The 23190-nt window shown below is 38.7% G+C and overlaps 1 protein-coding gene across 6 annotated transcripts in view; it reads right to left on the bottom strand.

The window, feature by feature from the left end:
- EML5 (EMAP like 5) overlaps positions 1-23190 on the bottom strand; it is a 102789-nt gene that overhangs the window by 45961 nt on the left and 33638 nt on the right. For all 6 annotated transcript variants that reach the window (XM_083730426.1, XM_083730424.1, XM_083730425.1 and 3 more), the window contains 20 exons: positions 22230-22415; positions 19330-19465; positions 17693-17894; positions 16801-16938; positions 16053-16309; positions 15455-15667; positions 14547-14714; positions 14082-14188; positions 13034-13152; positions 11556-11742; positions 10567-10672; positions 9755-9848; positions 7880-7980; positions 6434-6636; positions 5692-5803; positions 4936-5063; positions 3691-3832; positions 3168-3320; positions 1097-1228; positions 804-892 (listed from right to left, as the gene is read on the bottom strand). In XM_083730426.1, the coding sequence (XP_083586552.1) occupies positions 804-892; positions 1097-1228; positions 3168-3320; positions 3691-3832; positions 4936-5063; positions 5692-5803; positions 6434-6636; positions 7880-7980; positions 9755-9848; positions 10567-10672; positions 11556-11742; positions 13034-13152; positions 14082-14188; positions 14547-14714; positions 15455-15667; positions 16053-16309; positions 16801-16938; positions 17693-17894; positions 19330-19465; positions 22230-22415 (2973 nt within the window). The remainder of the gene's footprint in view (positions 1-803; positions 893-1096; positions 1229-3167; positions 3321-3690; positions 3833-4935; positions 5064-5691; positions 5804-6433; positions 6637-7879; positions 7981-9754; positions 9849-10566; positions 10673-11555; positions 11743-13033; positions 13153-14081; positions 14189-14546; positions 14715-15454; positions 15668-16052; positions 16310-16800; positions 16939-17692; positions 17895-19329; positions 19466-22229; positions 22416-23190) is intronic.

The following is a 23190-nucleotide window of genomic DNA, read 5'->3' as shown; positions in this document are numbered from 1 at the left end:
TACAAGGGAAAGCTAGTACTGCAGATGAAGACTCTATCCTTAATGGCATCTGATAGGACTTTCGTAAAGTAGGTCTGCCTAGAAGGGTATTGGGATCTAGTAAATATTTACTGGTATTTAATTTCAATTTCAATTTTGGATATCTTGAAAGGAGAAAATGCAGCGTTTACTTTCGTGGCTAAGTCTTTGTCCTTCACTAAAGAAATATATATAAGGAGGAAATTCCACAATTTCTTTTACATATTGACAAGGACCAAAACAACAAGCCTGAACCGTATAGTCTGCCAAGGTCTCAAAACACTATCAACATTGGTAAGGCAGAATTTAGATGTCGCTCACTGAAGGGATTAGGGTTCCAGAAGCTTTGGAGTTTTAGAACAGCAACTTTTGCATTGTACCACTAGGTGGACCTCAAGTCCCACCTGATGTCACCTTACATGCACAAGCAAATAACATACAGGCAGAGACCCCCCCCTTTACACACATTCAGTATGTGTGCGACTGTATACTGTACAGTATATACGCATCATACTGAACCCAGAAGTGACCCAGAAACGTCATAAATACATCAATGAAACATTACTAAAAGGTGGGGGCAGGGTGGTGACGGAATGGGTTGTCTGAAGTCTTTTTCAATAGGTTTCAATTATACACGATTTCACCAATGCGTGTGGTGCCTCGGAATGTAACCCCACGTAAATGTGGGGCTGCCTATAGTGCCTTCAAAATTATGTAAATGACAAAAAGAAGATAAAGATATTATTTACAAAATTGTATTTGAACTGAATGGTAAATCTTCTTACCTCTGTACTGGGAATTATCTGTTTTTTCCCCCGAGGAGCTTCAAAAAACAACTGTTCCTTAGCACCAGTGTTGACTTGTAAAAGCTTGCCTAAAAAATGTTCACCAAATACAAAATCTTATTGAAGACTTTTTTGTTTGTAGTTTGTTTACACAATATTTATTAATTCACTTCTTATGAAAATTTGTGAGAAATTCATCACTACCATTTGGAAATCCTGCACAAAATTCATGCACAGTTTACACTTTCCAAGCTACAGAAATATAGTCATTTTGCAGCAATTGTATTTCTTACCTCTTACATCCCAATCAATGTGTGTCACATAACTGGAAGAGCCCTTGCAGATTCCAACCCGCTTACTGCTCATTACATTGTAGATATCTACAAACGTATCATACGATGCTACAGATAAGTATTTTCCAGCGCCTAAAATGCAATCATAAGGAGATGAATACTTTCCCAAGTAACCTGATTTTCCACAAAAATAAATGTGAATCACATAATCTTTGGAAATGTCTTATTTGTAGTTTTGAGGTATGGTTTATGTTCCATGCTATCTTGTTAGCATTTGATTGCAAATTATTGCAAACCTATGCCAAGGGGAGGGGGGAGCAGCCCGTAAGTAAAAAAAAAGCAATTATATATGGAAAACATGTGAGGATAAATACTGAGGCAATGGGTATCTCTAGACAGATCTTATTATTGTAAATGGGTTGTTCAGATATTGTAAATATGTTATTGGGAAATATTTTACTTTGTTTAATATATTCGATTTTCCCCAGGAAGAGCAGATCTTGATTAATGGGGAAGAGGGAATACTGGCTGACATTTTCATACCAGCAATGTCATTGCATGCAAGAGGAGCACCCATCCCACAATAAATATCCATCTGGAAGAATATTATGAAGAACAAAATGTGACATGGACTGCAGATGCAGATACAACCTTAATTAATCTTCAGTTACTACCCAACCTAGAAGTAATTTATGATGGGTACAGACTTAGAGAAAATAGGGTTCATGAGGCCAAAAGCATTCTATTGCCAATCTCAGAAGGCAAATTCATACACTTTGAAAAGTGTTTAATGAATATAATGTTATGTGGGGGGGTTTGGGGGGGGGTGTTCAGCCTTCATGGTGCCTTCATGATGCCCTTGTAATTACTGGGATCCGGGATCCAGCAAGGGTTAAAATCTAATGCACATAAAATGTGGGCTTCCTTTAATTCCAATATATTCCAAGCGCTCTTTCCAAAAGAGCCAACATTTTCCAACATCCTCTTTCTTAAAGATCTCTTCTCTTCTCAGCATTACAATCTACAGTGGTACCTCAGGTTAAGTACTTAATTCGTTCCGGAGGTCCGTTCTTAACCTGAAACTGTTCTTAACCTGAAGAACCACTTTAGCTAATGGGGCCTCCCACTGCCACCATGCCGCCAGAGCACGATTTCTGTTCTCATCCTGAAGCAAAGTTCTTAACCTGAAGCACTATTTCTGGGTTAGTGGTGTCTGTAACCTGAAGCGTATGTAACCTGAAGCGTATGTAACCCGAGGTACCACTGTAAATGTAAGGAGCTTTTAAATTGTCCAATATTTATTTCCTCAAATTTTAAGTGGCGTTATTACCTTCTCCACCTCGCATCCCACAGTACTTTGTATTCTTTTCTTTGATTCATTTTATTAACAATTTTTTTAAATTAAAAAATGACTTTAGCTGTGCATTTGTTGGGGAAAGGATACAGGTCAGTGGCAGAATGCATATTTTGCATGCAAGAAGTCTGAGGCTCAGTTCCTGGCATCTTCAGTTAGGGCTGGGGAACGCCCCTGTCTGCAACCTTGGGCAGCCACTGTCAGTTATATAAACTATACTGAGCTAGATAGTCTGACTCAGTATAATAGAGCTTCTTTTTGATATGTGAACCCAGCAGTGGAGGACTCAACCAAGACAATTTCTCCCCAAAGTGGTGTGATTCAAGATTTCTGGTTGTGTCCTGAATATCCTCCAAGCATACAGCTACATGAGCATTCAAATAAGTGCACGTGTGTTAGGTCTGCAACACTTTCCCAGCCAGCACCCTTACAGCATAGTAATCTTAACTCTGAAAAGGCCCGAAATTGACAGCAATTGAGTGGGGAAAAAATCTTGTCATAATGGCATTCTACAATTCTGAGTGACTTATCTGAAGCCAATTACAGGCAATTCTCAATTTGTGTGTGTTTGATGCATGTATGATTACAACCGCTGTGTTTGACACTGGAAGAGGGCAGGGTGGGGCTGGGTGGGCTTACACATGTTCCGCTGATGCGCATGATGACCCAGAATGTAACCCCTATATAAATGGGGGGGGGGGGGTTGCCTGTACTTACCAGGAGAAAATCGTATATCTGAAATAACGTCCTTCCTATGATGAAAAGAAACAAGATCCTCCAGAGTGTCTGAATTTACTATTAAGAAACTTCCATCATTGAGACCTACTGCTAATGCCTTCCCGTCAGGAGAAAAACAGCAAGATCTTCCCCCTGCCAAATGCAAAGAAGAGACATATTTTAGTTCTAACTGGAGGCCTGCAGGCATTATTTTCCTGGGAAATGTGATGTTGCACTTTCAAGTGTTCAAACTGTTACATATACTTTCATTGATCCTTATATCTCTATAAGGTAAGTCAGTAAGGGGGGTATTATTATTATTATTATTGATTGCAAACTCCTCACACAACTTGCATCTAAATTTGGGTAACCTATTTTCATATTACATTTTCAAAAGTTTAAATCTTTTTTTTACATTTCTTTGTTCTAATACTAATATTAGTTAACTCAACTTCACTTAGATTCTAATATGAGTAAACAGCAAAACGTTTGCAAATTTTGATGAAAAGCACCATCATCTTACCCTTCTTCAGTTTTCTAACAGCAAGCATGCAATGGCTGGGGGACAGATCCCATATTCTTAAGGTTTTATCATCACTTACAGTGGCACAAATAGGTAAATGAGGATGGGTAGCTAAACCCCAAACTTCTCCTTCCATGTGACCCTATAACAAACAAAAACAATTCAATTTAATTTGCTATATTACAAACAAGAATTAAGAATTGATTTAAAAACAACAGAGGATGCAGCCAACTTATTAAACCACACTAGAAATTATTATGAGTTTGAGGACTATAAATTACTATATTTTATTGATTGTAAATAAAAAATCTGAACTTTTTTTCACAATGCTTCACAAGCCAATTGGTGGCCCATGGGAAGTGCTGCTCAAGGTGCTTTGAAGGCACTACCAATACCAGTAGCCTGCAAAGCCCCTTTCTGCAAGTTCCAGCTTTACCTGCCCCACACCTAGGCATGGCTAGACTAAAACAGCCTCATGGGCTTGGTGCAGGGGCAAACCTAGGCTTTAGTTCACCCAGGTCAAAGACCCAGTTTGGCGCGCACACACACACACACACACACACCCCACACACATTTGCGTACAGACACACACAGACTGGGAGCATCAATGGCACCCCTCTGGAGGCTTCACCTGGGGCAAAAAACCTGGCTAACCCCCACCTTGTAGATACAGCACTAGCTTGGGAAAGCTAAAGGTTCTCCACTCCTGGCACAGACATTACTATGTAACTGTTCTATATATTAAGAACTTGTACTTAAGCTTGCTTTTCCCTCCTCCCTCCCATTCCTTTTTCCTCATTATTATTATTATCATGTCTTTTTCATGGGAAGAGACCATCTTAGTAGTGATTTTTGTAAGCTGCTCTGAGAGCCTTTTAGGCTAAACGGCAGGTTATAAATGCCCCCAATAGACAATCAAACAAACCCACCTCATCCCCATCCCCTGCACAGTTTTGCCAATCTTTTAAAATGGATTTTCTTCTTCTGAAGGTGATGAACATGGGGGGAAACAAGAGAGATGACTGGACCAGTATCCAAGTTGCCAATCAGTAAGTTTGTCAAATGCTGAAGGCAGGAGAAAGCCGGAAATGTTTGTTTGTACACAGCCACAGCCTTACCACATTGATCCTAAATTGGCATTTCACACCACCAATTATGAAACATTTTTATAGAAGCTGTACTTTAACATTTCAAAACTAAAAATGTTTTTAAAAGAGAGAAATATATGGTTAATATTTACTGTACCTGAACAAGCAACGTTATTGGCCCACTTTTATCAACTTCCAGTATTTCACCATTCTTTGTGCCCACTAAAATATGACCATGTCCTAATGATATGGCACGTATAGAAGGGTTATCTTCTAAAAGGAGACCTAAATGAAAATATGTATATATATATATATAAGAGCTCAATTTTGGATGAAATCACTATTTTAATTGGAAAGCTTATTATTTGCTTGTTTAATTTCTGACATAATCCTGGCTTGAACAGAAAATTCAGACTTCCCAGTCTCTCTCTCTTATCTTTGGCTTCTGTTATGCAATCCAGTGCACACCTACCTGGAAATAAGTTCAGTGGAATTCAGTAGAACTTATTTGGGAGTGGACATGTATGGGTTTTCTCTTTTCAATCCACTTTTAAACATCTTCCTTCTGACAGTTACAAAGGGCCATGTTCTCCTCCTCCCAACCCCCCCCCCCCCCGATCTGCTCTGGAGGTCCAGGAGAGCCCCCAGAACAGCACATGGGGGAAGGAAAGGAAAGATTGTTTTGTCAGTCAAGCAGAGATGCTTGCATTGATAGAACCATCTCCTTAGCATGATGTACAATACAACCAAAAAAACCCACACAAATAAACGGTGTCTTAGCTGAAACTTGTTTCCAATTTTGCCTTGACCTTGACCCACATGATAATATACAGAAATCAATATATAGAACAGCAATCTAAGCTTTAACAAAAGTTCAGAGGTATGATGAATGAACTAAATAAATAAATGTTACCTTTGGAGCCAGGGGCCAAGGCAGCCCTTTTGATGGCATATGTTTTGAGACACCGTTCAAAGGTGTCATCCCAAAGAGCCACAACTCCATCCTTGCCTCCAGTTACAAATCCCTGAAAACATTAGAAATATTAGAAAGTGAACAGCAGAAAAGTTCTGTGGTACAGTAAACTTTAGTATGTTATTTAAATATGAATGCTGCTCATCAATCATCCCAGTACTGCAATCTTGGACAGCATATCTATAGCAATCCTCATTATCCATACTTCTGAAGTCATGTAGAACAGTAAATAAATATGAATATGGCCAAGATGTATATTATTTAACTCAGATTAGCAGGGGTGATATTTCAGAGATGATTCCAGCTTCATTCTAAAATGTGTTAGAAATTCTATTCAAGACACCAAAAAATAGATTTAACCTTAATTGTCCTGAGAGCAGTGGGACTACCTGTGTGCTTTCAATTTATTAGCACAAGTATTACTTTAAAGCAGGCTAGTTAATTTCTTCATTGTAAAAAAACATCATCCATATTAGACTGTGCAGCATTAGGGGACACTAGAATGCTTTCAAAAGCACTTCATTATATGGCAGGTGGTTCTCTTGTTAAAAAAAGAAGAAGAAATCTTATTGGGCGTGACAAAACACCAAGGTGTGCCTAAAGCAGCTCTTTAGATATTGGCTATACATTTTTTTTAATACAATAAATTATTATTGATCCATTTTCAAGATAAGCTACTCACTTTTTCTAGTGCATGCATACTGAACACAGGGCCATCGTGTGCTTTCACAGTTTTTATGAGGAAGAGATCTCTCCATATGCATACATCCCCCGTTGAAGTTCCAGAAAATGACATCTCTTCTGTCCAGCCATAAACTGCACACATCATTGTATCAATCTTCCCCATTGGACCTACATAGCCCTTTTTCCCAATCAGTCCACCACCTTAAATTAAAATTAAATAATAACAATAAAAATAATTCTTCGGTATCTCTATGAACCTAACTATGTATCTGTATGGGTGTAATTTTCTAAAAGACGATACAGGAACATTTTTAATGAAGTTTAATTTCTTTTTGTGTGTGTCACTTTAATTTATTAAACATGCAATTTCTTTTGTTCCAAAATTGAGAGAAAATGTATACATCAGCAAATGGACTTAGACAGCACAATAGCTCAGCTGGTAAAGCACGAGACTCTTAGAACTCAGCTAGATTAGTAAAGAAAATGCGATTTATATGCAAACAAAGGTCCTTATAGTTAAAGCCATGGTTTTCCCAGTAGTGATGTATGGAAGTGAGAGCTGGACCATAACAATTGATGCTTTTGAATTATGGTGCTGCAGGAGACTCTTGAGAGTCCCATGGACTGCAAGAAGATCAAACCTCTCCATTCTTAAGGAAATCAGCCCTGAGTGCTCACTGGAAGGACAGATCCTGAAGCTGAGGCTCCAATACTTTGGCCACCTCATGAGAAGAGAAGACTCCCTGGAAAAGACCCTGATGCTGGGAAAGATGGAGGGCACAAGGAGAAGGGGATGACAGAGGAGAAGGTGGTTGGACAGTGTTCTCGAAGCTACCAGCCTGAGTTTGACCAAACTGCAGGAGGCAGTGGAATACAGGAGTGCTTGGCGTGCTCTGGTCCATGGGGTCGGACATGACTAAACGACTAAACAACAATGCATTGCATATGCGATATAACATTGTGCCATCAGATGTCACTGTGGAGTCCCATTTTTCTCTACCTGTAAATTTACAACGCGTTTAACAAACACTTATTTGATGTGTTTAGAGCCAGCCTCAGGGTTGTGGGTTCAAGCCCAATGTTGTGCAAAAAGATTCTTTCATTGCAGAGAGTTGGACAAGATGACCCTCATAGTCTCTTCCAACTCTACGATTCTATGACTGTAGTCTTAGGCACACTTAAGGATAAGATAAGAACATAAGAGCTCTGCCGGGTCAGACCAAAGCAACTTGTTTTCACAACGGCCAAACAGATACCCATGGAAAGCCTGCAAGCAGGACAGGAGCACAGGAGCACTCTCTCCACTTGTGCTCCCCAGCAACTGATATTGAGGCATACTGATAGTCTTCTCCACCATGAGTTTGCCTAATCCTCTGTTAAAGTCATCCATGTTGGTGGCCACTACTACAAGAGAGATGCAAATAATTAATTTGACTTGTCTTACCTGCTCTTCGCCAGAATTTTATGTGTTTCATTCCAGCTGTAAGAAGTTTATCAGGCATGTAGGGGTTAATCTTGACAACAAATATCTTGTCTTTGCTCCCCCTAGAACAATATACAAAATATTTTGACTTTTGATTTGTGGGGAAAGCTTTCTCCGTGGCAATAAAGTTAAGGAAAACAAAAATCTTGGGTTGGACCAGATGAGCTTTGAGGTCCCTTCCAACTCTACCATTCTATGAATTGTTCACACTCAGTAGTGAATCAATGTGTTGGGGAAAATGGAAGAACTGTCTATTTTTTACTTTTAAAAACATGAAGATTGATCCAGCACAATGCAGTGTTTTTTTAAATTTATTTTATTGTATGCATGCGAATTAAATGGTTCACAACGATTATATTCAGTTATATTTCAATAACTTTTTCAAGAGGTTTGGATCATGTTTACAATACAGTTATGGTATAGTCTGGTATGGTAGACTCTGAAACACTACTTTCACTAGCCCAGTGTTTCCCAACCTTGTGCCTCCAGATGTTTTTGGCCTACAACTCCCATCATCCCTGACCACTGGTCTTGCTAGCTAGGGATGATGGGAGTTGTAGGCCAAAAACATCTGGAGGCACAAGGTTGGGAAACACTGCACTAGCCTATATTCAGTATTAAGAATACCTCTGCTCTAGTAACACTATATTTTTACTTTAAAAAGCCTAGTTCACAAACTCATGAATCAGAATACATAATCGTGTTGAGAAATAGCAGTATGAAGTAGTTTCTCAGCCTGCTAAGAAACAGTTATCTATATCTGCATTAAATGATGCATATAATACCTTCCTTTGTTAATAATAAAGGCTATAAGACTTCTGACCATCACAGTGGTGATGAGTTATGGTGGCTTCTAGTATCAGCCCTTTTATTCATATTATTTACTCACTTTGTGGACTCCACCTTTTGGTCAGGGCCCAGATCCACAAGATGGCTATTAAATGAAACACCATGTATCAGAGTGCAGATATGGTTATCTTCTTGCACTTATTGGAGTGGGGGCGCAAAAGTATGGCTTCCCACTGGGTACTCTTATCCTACATCTGGGAATGCAGGACTTTTGTGAGTGGGTCCAATGAACATACAGTCAAACCTCCATTGTTGAATGTAATCCGTTCCAGAAGACCGTTCGACTTCCAAAATGTTTGACAATCGAAGATCAAAGGGCAGTTGGCAAAATCAATGGAGAAAAAAGGAAAAAAAAACTCCCTGGAAGCTGTTTTGCTTCCAAAAATCATTTGAAAACCAGAGCAGTTACTTTCGGGTTTTCAGCATTTGGGAGATGAAACGTACAATAACGGAGACGTTCGGGAATCGAGGTTTAACTGTATAATGTGCATATAAAGTCAAAATGCGCTTTCAATTCCTGGATTAAATGTAGGGTATCATTCATGCAATTCAAACCTATGCCCTAGGCATGCTGTACAGGGGTCAGCAAACTTTTTAAGTAGGGGGCCGGTTCGCTGTTCCTCAGACCTTGTGGGGGGCTGGGCAATACTTTGAAAAAAATATATGAACGAATTCCTATGCCCCACAAATAACTCAGAGATGCATTTTAAATAAAAGGACACATTCTACTCATGTAAAACCACACTGATTCCTGGACTGTCTGCGGGCCGGATTTAGAAGGCGATTGGGCCAGATCCGGCCCCAGGCCTTAGTTTGCCTACCCATGTGCTATATCCGCACTTTGCTGTCCAGCGGCTCAAGAAGACACAACCTCACTTTTGCACTGTGTATAGGTGAAGGTCATTCAAACCTCCTCAAGAGTACTTGTACTTTTCATCCTGGCCACTTATGCCTTGATTTGTTTCCATAATTAAGCTAAACTCTTACCTGACTGATGAAAGCTTCTCTCCTTTTTTCCAGTCCCAAAGAACAATAGTGTGATTGTCATCTATTCCAACGGAAGCTAACCGTTTGCCATCCGCTATAAAATAAAATTATAAGAATGATGGGCATAATCATAATTCTGTAATCAGCAGGATGTGTTAATGTCTATGGAAATCTCCTTCATGTTCAAATCCTCATTCTCACTCATTTTTGTATCTAAGCAGGAGCTATGGTGGATTAGGGGTATACTCTGTATACCCATATTTATTCTTTTCATGTCTTTTTCATGTTCATTAGGAATATCACTCATTACCACTTTCCCAGAGTCCCTCCAAAATTGGACGTTTGATTTTCCATTCCCTCCTTTCTAGGCTTTCTACATACTGACTAGCAGTCACTGGACACTATTAAAATATATATCAAAACATATATATAGGCCTTTGATCTGTATGGAGTCAACTGGTTCTGAATGGACTGTACTCTCCTAGAGTTAGGCAAATGAGTACCAAAGACAGGGACATTCCAGTGCTGGCCACAAATTTATGTAATATGACCCCCACCCCGACCTCAAAGGACACAGGGCACCTTTATTAGTGACTTTTACCACAATCATTTTTCTTCAAGCCTAAATCAGAATGTCTACAGCATAATGAGAGGAAAGCCTGAAAATGAAGCTAATCTCCTCAAAGCAAAGAGCAAAATATTGCAGTTGTTCTTATAGCAATGTAATAGTGATCTATTCTTAGGACCTAAAAAGCTGTTCACATTTCCAACAACTATAGTTTCCAAGTCAAAAGATGATCAATCATAAATACCTGAAAAGTCAACAGCACAAACACCATATTGATGATAGCCCTTTAACACAGACAGTGGTTTGATTGTCTCTGTATCCCAAATATGGATTGAGCAATCACGACCAACCTTAAACAAAAGAGATTGAACACATTATGCAGAAAGAAAACTAACCAACTAAAAAAACTCCAAGAGGTATAATGCTTATTTGTCCATAACATCCATTTCATGTTTCTTTCACATGGTTATAACACTAATTTGGATACAAGAAATAAAATTATGGTTCACAGGTTTCAGACTATGTTCTTGTTCTGAATGTTAGCTATGTGTATAAAGAAGCAGAAATATGCAGGACTATTAAAAGAGCACTCTTTTCACCTTTGTTTAATCAAATTGGGGTTAATTCAACTGAATTCAATCTTTTGCAAAATGTCACATTTTATCAGTATCTTCATCAAGCACATTCTATACTATAGCTACAAATATGAATGCTCCTATTTCAGATATTCTATAAACACTAGCCATTCTATACTTCAGTAGTTCCAGTGTCCACATGAGGGCACTAATATACACGCAGCTGCTTTAGCATACTTTGATGTAAGTCATGTAATGAGGAATCTCCCAAAAGAGGAATACAGCATTCCTCTATATAGAAGAAAGCAGGAAAACTCTTGCAGGGAGAAGTATGCAGTAGTGCATGATGCAGGTATAAAGATTTTGCAGAGGGATAGTAGCCATGTTAGTCTCTTGCAGCAAAAACAGAATATATTTTTGTTAGTCTTTAAAGTGCCACAAGACTTTGTTTCACACTTCCAGCATAAGCTCTTTCATAGTTGAATAAATCTATGCCTACTTGTTTTTACTCAAGTAACCAAGCCGAAACCTGTCTTCTACAACTGTACTGCTTTCACATGCTTTTCACAGAGGCATATTCCACAGATTTATGAAATATAAATTTATAAGCTCACTAAAACAACACAGGATTTCTAGTTCTCCTAAACATGAATCCTACCTGGCCTGTTGCCACATAGTCCTTTAAGGGATGAATAGCAAGACACAGAATATCATCATCATGACCCAAATAAAAACGTTGTGTGTTCTGCTGCCGATTGTATACTACACCCACTGCTGCAACATGGTACACAATTTCTCCAGTCTGAGTGTAAAATAAATTACTGCGACAGTCATAGCCTCTGTAACTAATAAAACAGTTAGACATTTAGGCATCATGACACAGTACAATCAACTAAATATTTTAGTTTTTATAGTTACATACTGCAAAATGATTTTGATAGTTCCATCAAAAGTACTCCAAAAGAATAAAAATATCTCTAGTATGGGAGAACAGTAAATCAGGCAAGGGTACATCAACAATTTCCCCCTTCAAGTGATGATTGTAGGAGGCATAAAGAAATTTGAAAATAACTTGTATGGTTAAAAATATATTTCAATGTTTTTCTCTGTTTCTGGAGGATAAACTAAGAATATTATGTAGCTGGTCCTTTAAAATGTTTATTTATTTAATTAAATATTTAATAGTTATAATCTGCACTTTCATAAATTATAGTAAAAAAGCTTAAAACATACAAAATGTAATAAAAGCAGTTCATAAATATCAATAAAACATATTTTTTTAAAAACACCAGTAGATACAGGTTGGTTGTAAAAAGAAATTGATGTTGTGAAGGCCTCTATGAGCAATACAGTTTTCATAAGATATCTGAAAGGAGGCAGGGGCAGTTCCTGCCAAACCTATACTGGTAAGGGGTACCACAGGGCCAGGCTGCCACTAAAGGCTCAGTGCCTAATGAAGGCCAACTGAACTTCAAGGGTGTGTTCTGCTTCTTTCTCCCATTTCTCATAGAACTAGTTACTCCAAATTAACCATTTGCTAGAAGAATCCTTAATTTGTCCTAGTGATTCATTGAATCCAAGCATTAGACAAACAAAACTTTCACAAATCTAGCAAATTCTTTAGTTATGATATTCAGAAAGCTGCAACTGAATTTCTCTGTCTTGTGCATAGGTTTTTTGTTTTTTTAAGGATAAATATTACTGCGTATGGGGAGGGTTTGAAATGACCTCATGGTGCTGGAAGAGAAAGGTTTAAAGTGTTCTACCCTGCATCACTTCCCCTAGTTATATCCCCTCCCCAAAAAACTGCTATTTACCCTCAGGGCAAATCAGGTATAATACATTTTCCCAGTATGGTCTTTCTATGTTTTCACCTGCAAGCAAATAGTACTTTTTTGGGGAAGGGGGAGATTTAAACCAGAAAAAAATGGAGTTTGAGGGAAGGAGACATACTTTCCCCTCAGCACTGTGGTCCCAATCCAAATGGCCCCATGAATGCTTTCGTGTTTTTCTAAAAATAAAAAGTGGCATATCCAATCACAGATCACATCTAGTTTGGCCCTTAAATGTCTAAATCCATATAAAACAAAATAATCTGATTTGCTTGCTTTTAGGCAAAAAGATAAATTTACAAACCCATGAACAAAGTGTAATCTTATACTATTGATTGGAGCCCGTTCTCTTCTTTTTGAAGCTGCAGTTTTTCGTTTTTCTTTGCATTGCTCTTTAAGCTGAGGTAGATCTTCTTTGTAAACCTTAGCAGAGAATATAAAGTTCTCTGTAATTGTGCATATTTGAAAAGCAAATCTCTCTGAGGAATAGAGGTTGATAGATAATTTTCTTAGCTTCCTACATGAACTGCATATGCCACATGGTTGCAATATTAGAACTGAAACTTTGATTTTTCTGTTACTATAATAGTATCAGAGTATTTGGACATAGTATAATCAGAGTATTTGGACAATCTTTCTACTAGCTCCAGAGGTTTAAATGAGAGAGTTCATAAAACCCATTGGTAATATTGGACAGCATTAAGATGACCCACAGCTCTGCTGAAGCAATTCCACTGCAGCAACTGGACATACAGCCATGTCTCAGCAAACCTAAACGTAACAGGGAACCAGTATACTGCATGAAATATGAGTGGAGCAGCAACTGCCAATGCTGGTTGCAACTGATTAGAGCAATTATAATAACACCTGGTGAAACAGGAAGCCATAGGGTGCCGCTGTTGTTTTCTAATATCATTATTTGTTTATTGCTGTTTTCATATTAAACTCTGTAAAACACCTTACAAAGTTTAAATTATAAGATGAAGTACAAATTTTTAACATACCAGAAGCTGGCTCCTCTGCTTGCTTAACTTACCAACCCACCAGGCCCCTTCTAAACCCTTGCCAACCCTTCTCACTGTACCCTTGCCAGAGCTCTCCTCCCTGTACATCAGGGGTAGGGGACATTTTTGGCTCCTGGGCCGGATCTGGTTTATTTCAGCATTCGGCCCTCAGCCCTCATCTGCCTTTGGGAGCTTATGGTTCCAGGCCATCAGCTACGATAACTGTTCTGATCAGTTCTAATACAGTCTGTGAGTTTTGTGGTGTCAACATTCTATAATCCAGATATACACAGGGTTTGTTGCAGCAGGGTGCATTAGCATATTTATGTTTATAATGTAAGACAATACCTGTCGACGGTATGTGATTTGTGTCTCTTGTTCAATTTCAGAGTCCAGCTCTGGAACATCCGATTGATCAGAATCAGATTCTTCACTATTAGAGTCAACGAGGCTTTCTTTGATAGATAGAGAAATAAATAAATAAATAAATAAATGAGTAGGTATTGAAAACAGCAGATACAACGTAAAGGTAATAAAATTACTCAGTTAACTGCACAGTCCTAAGCATGGTTACTGAAAACAACTGTGATATATATGGCTAAATAAAAAAAATAGTAATTTCCCACCACTTGTACTCAATGGTCCAGAACCAAAACAACAGAAAACAGAAAGTCAAACCAAAACTGAGAAAACATTGGAGTATTTACAGTCATCCAGATAAGAAGCAGAAGTCCCAACCATCACTGTAAAACACATATCACTAAAAATATTTTAAATTATTTTCCAACTCGTATCAAATGATGCATCACTCACCTTGTGGTGCTATGTGAAGAGCATCCTTCAGCTTCCTTTCAGGAACAAATTTCCACTGGAAAACAGAATGGTCTGCTCCACCAATAGAAATAACCCACTGATAATCATGTGACCATCTGACATTTGTCACGTGTGCTGAATGACCAAGGTATTTCTTAAATTTTGCCCCTATTAAAAAAAATATGGTTTATTATGTGTCAAATTATGTATCAATTTAAAGAGTTGTTTTACACCATGGCTTATAACCAGTTGTGCCTTGCCCAAGGAGATATATGCTTTTGGTTATGCAAGAGGTGAGTCCCAATTTCTGCTAATGGTTCCTCTACAGTTTCATTCCATCAATATTGTCCCTGAGGGGCACCTTAATTTTCAGGTTTTCCAGGCAAATGCACTGGGGTGGAGGAGGTAGGAAAACCTCATTGCACAAGTAAAAGTCTGCTCAAGGTTTGTAGTATCCCACTGAGTATATTGCAGAATATCTGACATGCCAGCCCAGTCAGTTACAACTGTGCTACTTTGTTAAACGAGAGCAACAAACTATCTTTATCAACCATTGCTGTTTTGTATATGAAACCCTTTTCAGCCAGTCAAGGATATTTGACTGTAACATCCCCCCCCTCACTTCCACCATACCCTTTTACTATGTGGAAAACAGAATGTGACATCTGGACTTTGGGGGCTTATCTGAGTGCAGCATCTCATTGACCCCAAAATCTGACCCCAAAATCTCTTATCTAAAAGATAAACAAGGGTTGCAAATGCTAACAGTCATTTGGATAAGAAAAAAATTCCACTATTATTTTAAAAGTTTTTCCCCCCTCCATTTAAAAGGCCAGATTCTAACTTATGAGAACTTTCCATCCTGGGTATTCTGTTATTTACATTCCAAGCACACACTAAATAATTACCTTTTCTTAAACAAGGATACCGAAACAATTTTACTATTCCATAGTCATCAGCTGTAACTAGAACTTGGCCCATAAAATTTGCATCTACAGAATTGATATCATTGATCTCTGAATATTTAGGCCATATTCCATTAACTTCAAGGCCTGCAACTGAAGTCCATGAAGCCCACTGGACACCTTTTAACTCATCCTTATTCATCACTTCTTTTCCACCTAGATATAGAAAGATACTTGTTTAATCATTCACTCGATTTATACGGGCAATTAACATATTAACTGGATTGTATTCAATATTGCACAAGGAGAAGGCTGCTTGTGCAACCAATTCTTCCCCCTCCCTTCCCTGCAGCCCATCATACCCCTGCCCTCATAAAAGCCTCTCTAGAGGGATATGTCTTATGGAAGTGCAGTAGGAGGAAGGAACTGGTCAAAATCAGTTCTCTTCTGCAAGCAGTCTAAGATTCCTCTGCCCACTGATTAAAATTGTTTGGGGAGAAATGACCAGGAATGTGCTATGTTATAATAGCATTAGGCAACCTAAGCACAGAACTCACTACCTATTTTCTTGAATAATTGTAATAGTAGTAGATTATCTCACCAGGCATCCTGTAAAAAAGCCTTTTTCCACTGCCATCATTGGTCTGCAAGTGTTTGCTGTCCAATGACCAATCCATATGAGTGATGAAACTTGTTGATCCAATACACTCTCCAACCTTTTTGTACCGCTGAACAACACCATAAATATCAACAGAACTGTCATTAGAGCCAACTGCAAGGAAATTTCCATCTGGTGAGTATTTTAATTCATGAATAGCTTCTTTCCTATCTTTAATATGAACAACCTCTGTCATATCTCTGTAACACAGAAAAAGAAAAATATATAGTTTAGTCATTGTCTGTGTACAAAGAAATCCATCTTTACTCCCATCAAGTGAAGAAAAGCCTTGCAAATGGAATATCTACTTAGCAGTGCAATATATAATATACAGCCGAGGCATCTACACATTATTAAGAAGCCTCTATTTACATGGGGATACACATTTACCCATCTGACAACTCAGATTACAGCAGAAGGCCTATGGGCTTGCATTAAAATATTGTTTGCACACATTTCTTCAAATTATTGAACAACACCACAAAAATCAGATATCTTCAAAGGTGCCAGCCTTATGATCCACAGGGAGACACGTGCATTCACAAACAAATGCATTACAAATAAGTCCAAATGGAAAAATTTATCTGGCACTGATGCCATGCTAGCAGGTGGCAGAATTTTACAATTCATTGTAAAAGCAACTTAATTGCAAAGTTTATCTTTGTTTAAATGTCTTCAATGCATAACCCACCTAACTCGAAGTACTGTGAAGGAACCATCTTTCATTCCAAGTGCAAGATGTATTCCATCAGTGCTAACAGCTGCACAACGAATTGGCTCTTCCATATTGCACCGTGCAATCAATGCATGATCTATAAGGCTCCATATTCTGCAAAAATAAAGTATTCAGGGTAAACAAAATACAATTATCATACATGCAGAGAAAAATGTAGTGGGTTGTCTCATCTTTTTTAAAAATACCCCCCCTCCCAAAAAAGCATATGACTTATATTCATTAGCACCCTGTACTCCAAGACTGGATTGAGGCCCAGATCCAATTCACCAGATCCAATTCACACATGCCCAAAACATTTCTGAGTGTCACAAAGCATTCAGAACCTAATATGACTGGCTGTATGGCAAGGTGCCATCTAACTATTTTATCAGGCTGCAGAACCATTTTCATCTAGCACACAGTCAACTGTTTTATTATATCGCCAAGGTCAGTCTCACTGCTATTTTAAGATTTAAAATACAGTAACATTACTGAAGTCACACTGGCACCCCTGGGGCTTTAGCGCAATTGTTTCCATAATTTGATGACAGGGCTATGCAGTTGTCTAAAATTTTCTTAAGTGGCCAGTCATTTTACTTATTTTTCTGTAATGATTTTAAAAGCTTTTTATCTTTCTGCACACAGTCCTGATGTTTTGTGAGTATCATATATAAATACATTGATGAATAAAATACATGTAATAATTATTTACTTAAATGTGATATCTAAAACTTAAGGTGCATATTTTATACCAAAGCAGCAGATTATAATTTACCACAAATGCAAAAAAATGGTTTTGTATTTTAAAATTCAAAGTATGTTTTACTGTAGATGCTCATGTGTCTTTTGAGAATCCATGGGAACTAACCTGACTGATCGATCATCACTTCCCGTCATAGCCAAAGGTTTTGTAGGATGAACTGCTAGGGCCCAAAGCTCCCCTTCACAGTGCCCTTGCATAATAAGAAAAGGCTTATTGCGTTCATGCACCACAATCTCAAAGATTTCACTGTCTTGTGTTCCAACTAGTATATGATCTCCTCGCCAACAAACACTTCTCACAGACAGACCTGTGGAAAGTAAATATGCAGATTTTATTATACATATGTTTAGCAAAGAAAAAATTACTGTGAAATCATAAAATATTCCTGAATATTGTTCCTGAAAAAATGGAAGAAAGTTAATTAAATCACATAGTACACATTGAGGCAAGCCCCCCTTTTACCCCAAATGACAAATTTTATTTTTACATTACAATAAATAAAAATTAGAGGCCTGCAGTAATGTTTTGGCTTGCACTACTTTGCTCATAAGTTAAGTCCAACTGAATTTAACTGTATCTGCACCTTGCACTTTGTTAAAAGGGAATGGAGGAGAAACTATAACTGCATCAACCCTCCTTCATCAGTCTATCCTGTCCTCAGCTGTTGTCACAATCCTTACAAATAAACCATTTGTTGTTTATTTCAGAAGAAGCTTCAAGGTTGCTCATGCTGGAGTATGCAAGTTTCTTTACGATTCTACCACAATCATTTAGGACCACATTGACTGATGGGAGTGTGCTGTGGAAGCTTCTGCTCCTTTTTCTTTTATGGAGATCATGTATGAGCTGGGAGAAGCTCATGATCCTATGGACAGTTATATGACAGTAAGCTCAGCTGAATTCAGTAGAACTTATTTCAAGTAAACATGCACAGTGATTAAGAATCTCTCTCTTGCTGTCTCTTCCTCTTTCTGACACGTGCTATTTATAGCAGCCAAAAAATCAGTATATGCAGGTCCTGCTTACTGAACACAATGAGTTCCCTGGAAATAATTTGCTAGGCAAGCATTCCTATGGGAACACATTGAGCAAAACCTACCCTGCAAGGCCACTAAATGCATGGGTCTTCTCACCACACAGTGCCACTACTGTGCAAAGAGAAGTTTTAACATTGCACTCCATACACAGACATCCATTAATATAGACCCCTGCTTACATGACATGGGGACGTGGGTGGCGCTGTGGGTAAAAGCCTCAGCGCCTAGGGCTTGCCGATCGAAAGGTCGGCGGTTCGAATCCCCGCGGCGGGGTGAGCTCCCGTTGCTCGGTCCCAGTGCCTGCCATCCTAGCAGTTCGAAAGCACCCTCGGGTGCAAGTAGATAAATAGGGACCGCTTTCTAGCGGGAAGGTAAACGGCGTTTCCGTGTGCAGCTCTGGCTTGCCAGAGCAGCGATGTCACGCTGGCCACGTGACCCGGAAGTGTCTTCGGACAGCGCTGGCCCCTGACCTCTTGAGTGAGATGGGCGCACAACCCCAGAGTCTGGCAAGACTGGCCCGTACGGGCAGGGGTACCTTTACCTTTACCTTTACATGACATACAACTCAGAAAATCCACACCAGCATTGCTGTTCTGGAGTAGGGCTATGACTCCTCAATTATGAGTAGGGCTATGAAGGACAATGGTCAATGAAAAAGGTATTCCTTTGATAATGTAATTAAAATACTGTTTTCTTTTGTTTTACCTTTATATCCCTGGTCTGTTTCCCTGAGATCAATCACAGTAATTGGTTTAAAATTTAAATCCCAAAGGCGAACACAGCCATCCCTGCCACCAGTAGCAAAGCCTTCTTCACAAGCATTCATGCTGAAAATTCCTGCCTAAAGAGGAGTAAAGAACATATTTAAGTATGCACACAACTTGCATTAATGATGATATTAAAAAAACACCACATGAGACAAAATATTTTTCCTGCGATTTCCTTTAGAATACACTATGTGTTTATACAAATAACAGACTCTTGTCTTTAAAAAATAATAATCAGAATTTGAAAAGAACAACTACATAAAACTCTGCTCTGCTTTTCTAAGAAAGCCTGCTTGTGAACGCAACTAGACCACACAACTGCAAAATATATCTGACAGTTTCACTTAATTGCTGTGTAACCACATAGCTGAACGATTATACAAATTGTTGTCTGCACCTTCCAAATGCTGGTCTCTGACTGATCCAATATTGTGACACATGACCTTTATGATCAGGTTATTTTTTTCTTTAATTAAATTAAATTCATATCGAGGCAATGCACCTCAAATGATTTTATTCCCTTTAATCGCCCTGACTGGAAAGATGCTAATCACAGATCCACTAACACAACTACATGCAAACTCAGTGAAAAAATACAATAGAAGTTAAAATGTTATGCATATGAGTCCACACTTCTGTGAATACCCAAGCCTGAGCCTTTCTCAACACTCTAGCTCTATGAAAATGCTGCCCTTAAGAGTTGCTGCCAAAAAAGGCCCTCTGTAGTGTCCCTTTTAAGGAGTCTGAAACCAAGTCCAGAAACATAGTCACCATCACAGGGAGATCAGGCAGTCTGCTCTCTTCCCCATGCCATCCTCCTATCTGGATTGAGAATGTCCTTTAGGAACATAGTAAGTATAAGAAGACCCTGCTGCATCAAGCCAATGGCCCATGTAGTCCAACATCCTGTTCTCACAGTGGCCAACCAAATGCATGTGAGAAACCAACCCTTTCCCCTCCTTTGTTTTTCAGCAACCGGTATTAAGAAGCATTGCTGCCTCCAACTGTGGAGACAGAGGGTAGCAATCATGGATAGTAGTCAATGATAGCCCTCTCCTTGATGAATTTATCAAATCCTCTTTTAAAGCCTTCTAGGTTGCTAGCCATCACTGCCTCCTGTGGGAGATAGTTTCATAGTGTAACTATGCGCTGCATGAAGAAGTACTTTTATTTATTTGTCCTGAATCTCCCAAAATTCAGTTTCATTGGAAGTCCATGAGTTCCATTCTGGTTTACACTTGTAAAGAGAGACAGCAAAACAGTGGATGTTCTGTGTTGGCTCACAAGAGGGTTAAAGCACTCATTTAAGTTTGCTATATTGTTTCCACTTATATTTAATTAAAACTTGCCCAAGCAACATGGTGATGTTTTATACAGGGTGCCTGTTATCTGACCTCAGCTTTGGCTTCAATCCACACAACTTGAGTATTCACCTCTGTTAAAGAATACTGAAATAAATTATTCACCCACTAAGGAGGTGTAGTATATACATTCCTCATATAAAAGTCCTACCAAGTGTAACCATGCAAGACCAAGATCGTTATTGTTTACTTGTTTCCTGTTTTATATTCAGTTCCTGAAATGGATCCATTTTTAAAATTCTAAATCCAAAAGAAGATTTCATATGTTGATTTACAATACACTATTCTATAGCTTGGGAAGGTCACTCAATACTTTTGCATTTATTTCAGGTTACATTACTGCTCTAAAACAAAGCTGCCCTTGAAGACCATAGAGCGGTATAGAGTATATAAGTTTAAAGCATGCTACAACAGTGGTTCAATATATATGTTTATATTTCCATCACAGGTTTGGCAGTGAATGCTTACAATGTTATCTTTCCCACAACTGCTTGGATTTTGGACCTTCTCTCTCTCTCTCTCTCTCTCTCTCTCTCTCTCTCTCTCTCTTTGTGTGTGTGTGTACACATACAACACAGACATAAATTCAAATTTTTAAAGCCCACTTATTCCAGCTTTCATTTTGTTGGTAGTTTTAGGATGATGAACTTTTAAATTGGCTGCAGTGGTGAGAAGTTTGCTTGTGAAACATTGAATGTTGGCCTATGTTTTTAAGACTGTTTGGCACCTTGTAAAATTTTTAATGGGTTTCATGAAGTGGTGTTCCTCTTCCCATTGTTCTGAACCTATTTACAGGTTATGTGGAATGAAGAATGATGAAAAGGAACATCTTCCTCTCTCCTTTTTGCAGAAAAGACATATGCTAAGGTTCAAATACTGAAGATGGCCCTGTGCAGTGTCTGTATGAAATACTACATAACAGCCATATGCAAGCTACTCTGCCGTTTGGAAGGAAAACCAGGATATAAAATACAACCCATCAATGAAATGTCACCACACTATGCTTCCATAAATTTCACACAGGTGTTCAGATGAAAATTATATGGAATAACTCTCTCATTGGGAGTTGTGAATAGGAGCTGTGCGCCTCAATTTGCACACAAATCCATCAGTCTTGCCTTTCCCCTACCGAGAGTGAAGCAATAACATCCTGGGAGTAGCATACAGCTGAAGATTCCTTCCTGAACACCAATGCACTTAGCCTTCAGCCATCCCAGATAAATAACCCATAAACATTAATCTGCAAGATGAGGAGAGGCTGCAAACTTGTCCTAATTTCTGCATTTTCTGGTATATTCAGCCAGAAACTTATGAAAGGGTCTGCCAGAAGTTAAACTGTGACATTCAGCATCTGATAAAGTCCCCTGCATTTGTTAACCAAAATGCAATCCATTTAGAAATCTGTGTATGTCACACAAAATCTTAATTTATCGGTATTTCACTGGTCAATCAGTTTTCATATGAAAATGATACTTACAGCATGAGCTCCTTGTATGGTTCGGATAAGGTTGATTCCTTTCCATACATATATATCTCCATTAAGTGCACCAGAATATGTTACTTCATCTCTTGCACAGGCGAGGCACAATATAGTTTGGAGATCACCAGTCTTACCAAAAACACCACGCTTTGGTGTCAATGAATTGCCACATAAACTCCAGAACTGCAAGAATAAAGTGATTTAATGTAAACCACACAGAGCATTTTAAACAATTACAACTAAAAGTTTTGTGATGTAACTATATACAATTCCTAAATTTTCCACACCACAGACCACTTGAAAATTGCTGAGGTTCTTGATGGACAATCTAATTATTGGGAATCTGAGGTGAGATACCCACACAGTGGAAGTTGGTCCCAGTACCAGTCACCACACAGAAGCAGCTTAAAGTACAAATAGTTTACTGTTGCACAAGATAAGGCTCAGTAAAACAGTTCTAGATGTAGATACAGGCATTATAGATACATACAAAGTAGTATCTTTGTTGCTCATAGACTAACTACTGAGCTGACATTCATTAATCACAGATAAAGTCAGGGCACTGGGCTGTTACCATAACGGCTCGCTTGACTGACCTTGCATCTGTGATTAGCTGGTTCATGGGGTGATTTACACTCATGAAGGAAACTAACCCATTCACGTGTCCAGTTACTCCAACAGACATTGCGCTTCATGCTTCTGTTCCCCAACTCCACTTAATGCACAGCTGTTTGTGGAGGGAAGGCAAATTGAAGCATGATAATGTCACAATGGGATGCGGGTGGCGCTGTGGGTTAAACCACAGAGCCTAGGACTTGCCGATCAGAAGGTCTGCGGTTCGAATCCCCGTGACGGGGTGAGCTCCTGTTGCTCAGTCCCTGCTCCTGCCAACCTAGCAGTTCGAAAGCACGTCAAAGTGCAAGTAGATAAATAGGTACTCTGGCGGGAAGGTAAACGG

Source organism: Podarcis gaigeae (genome assembly GCF_964106915.1).
Source record: "Podarcis gaigeae genome assembly, chromosome: 1".
NCBI classification, from domain to species: Eukaryota; Metazoa; Chordata; class Lepidosauria; order Squamata; family Lacertidae; genus Podarcis; species Podarcis gaigeae.
The sequence above is the reverse complement of the archived record's forward strand: the minus strand, read 5'-3'. Positions and strand labels throughout refer to the sequence as shown.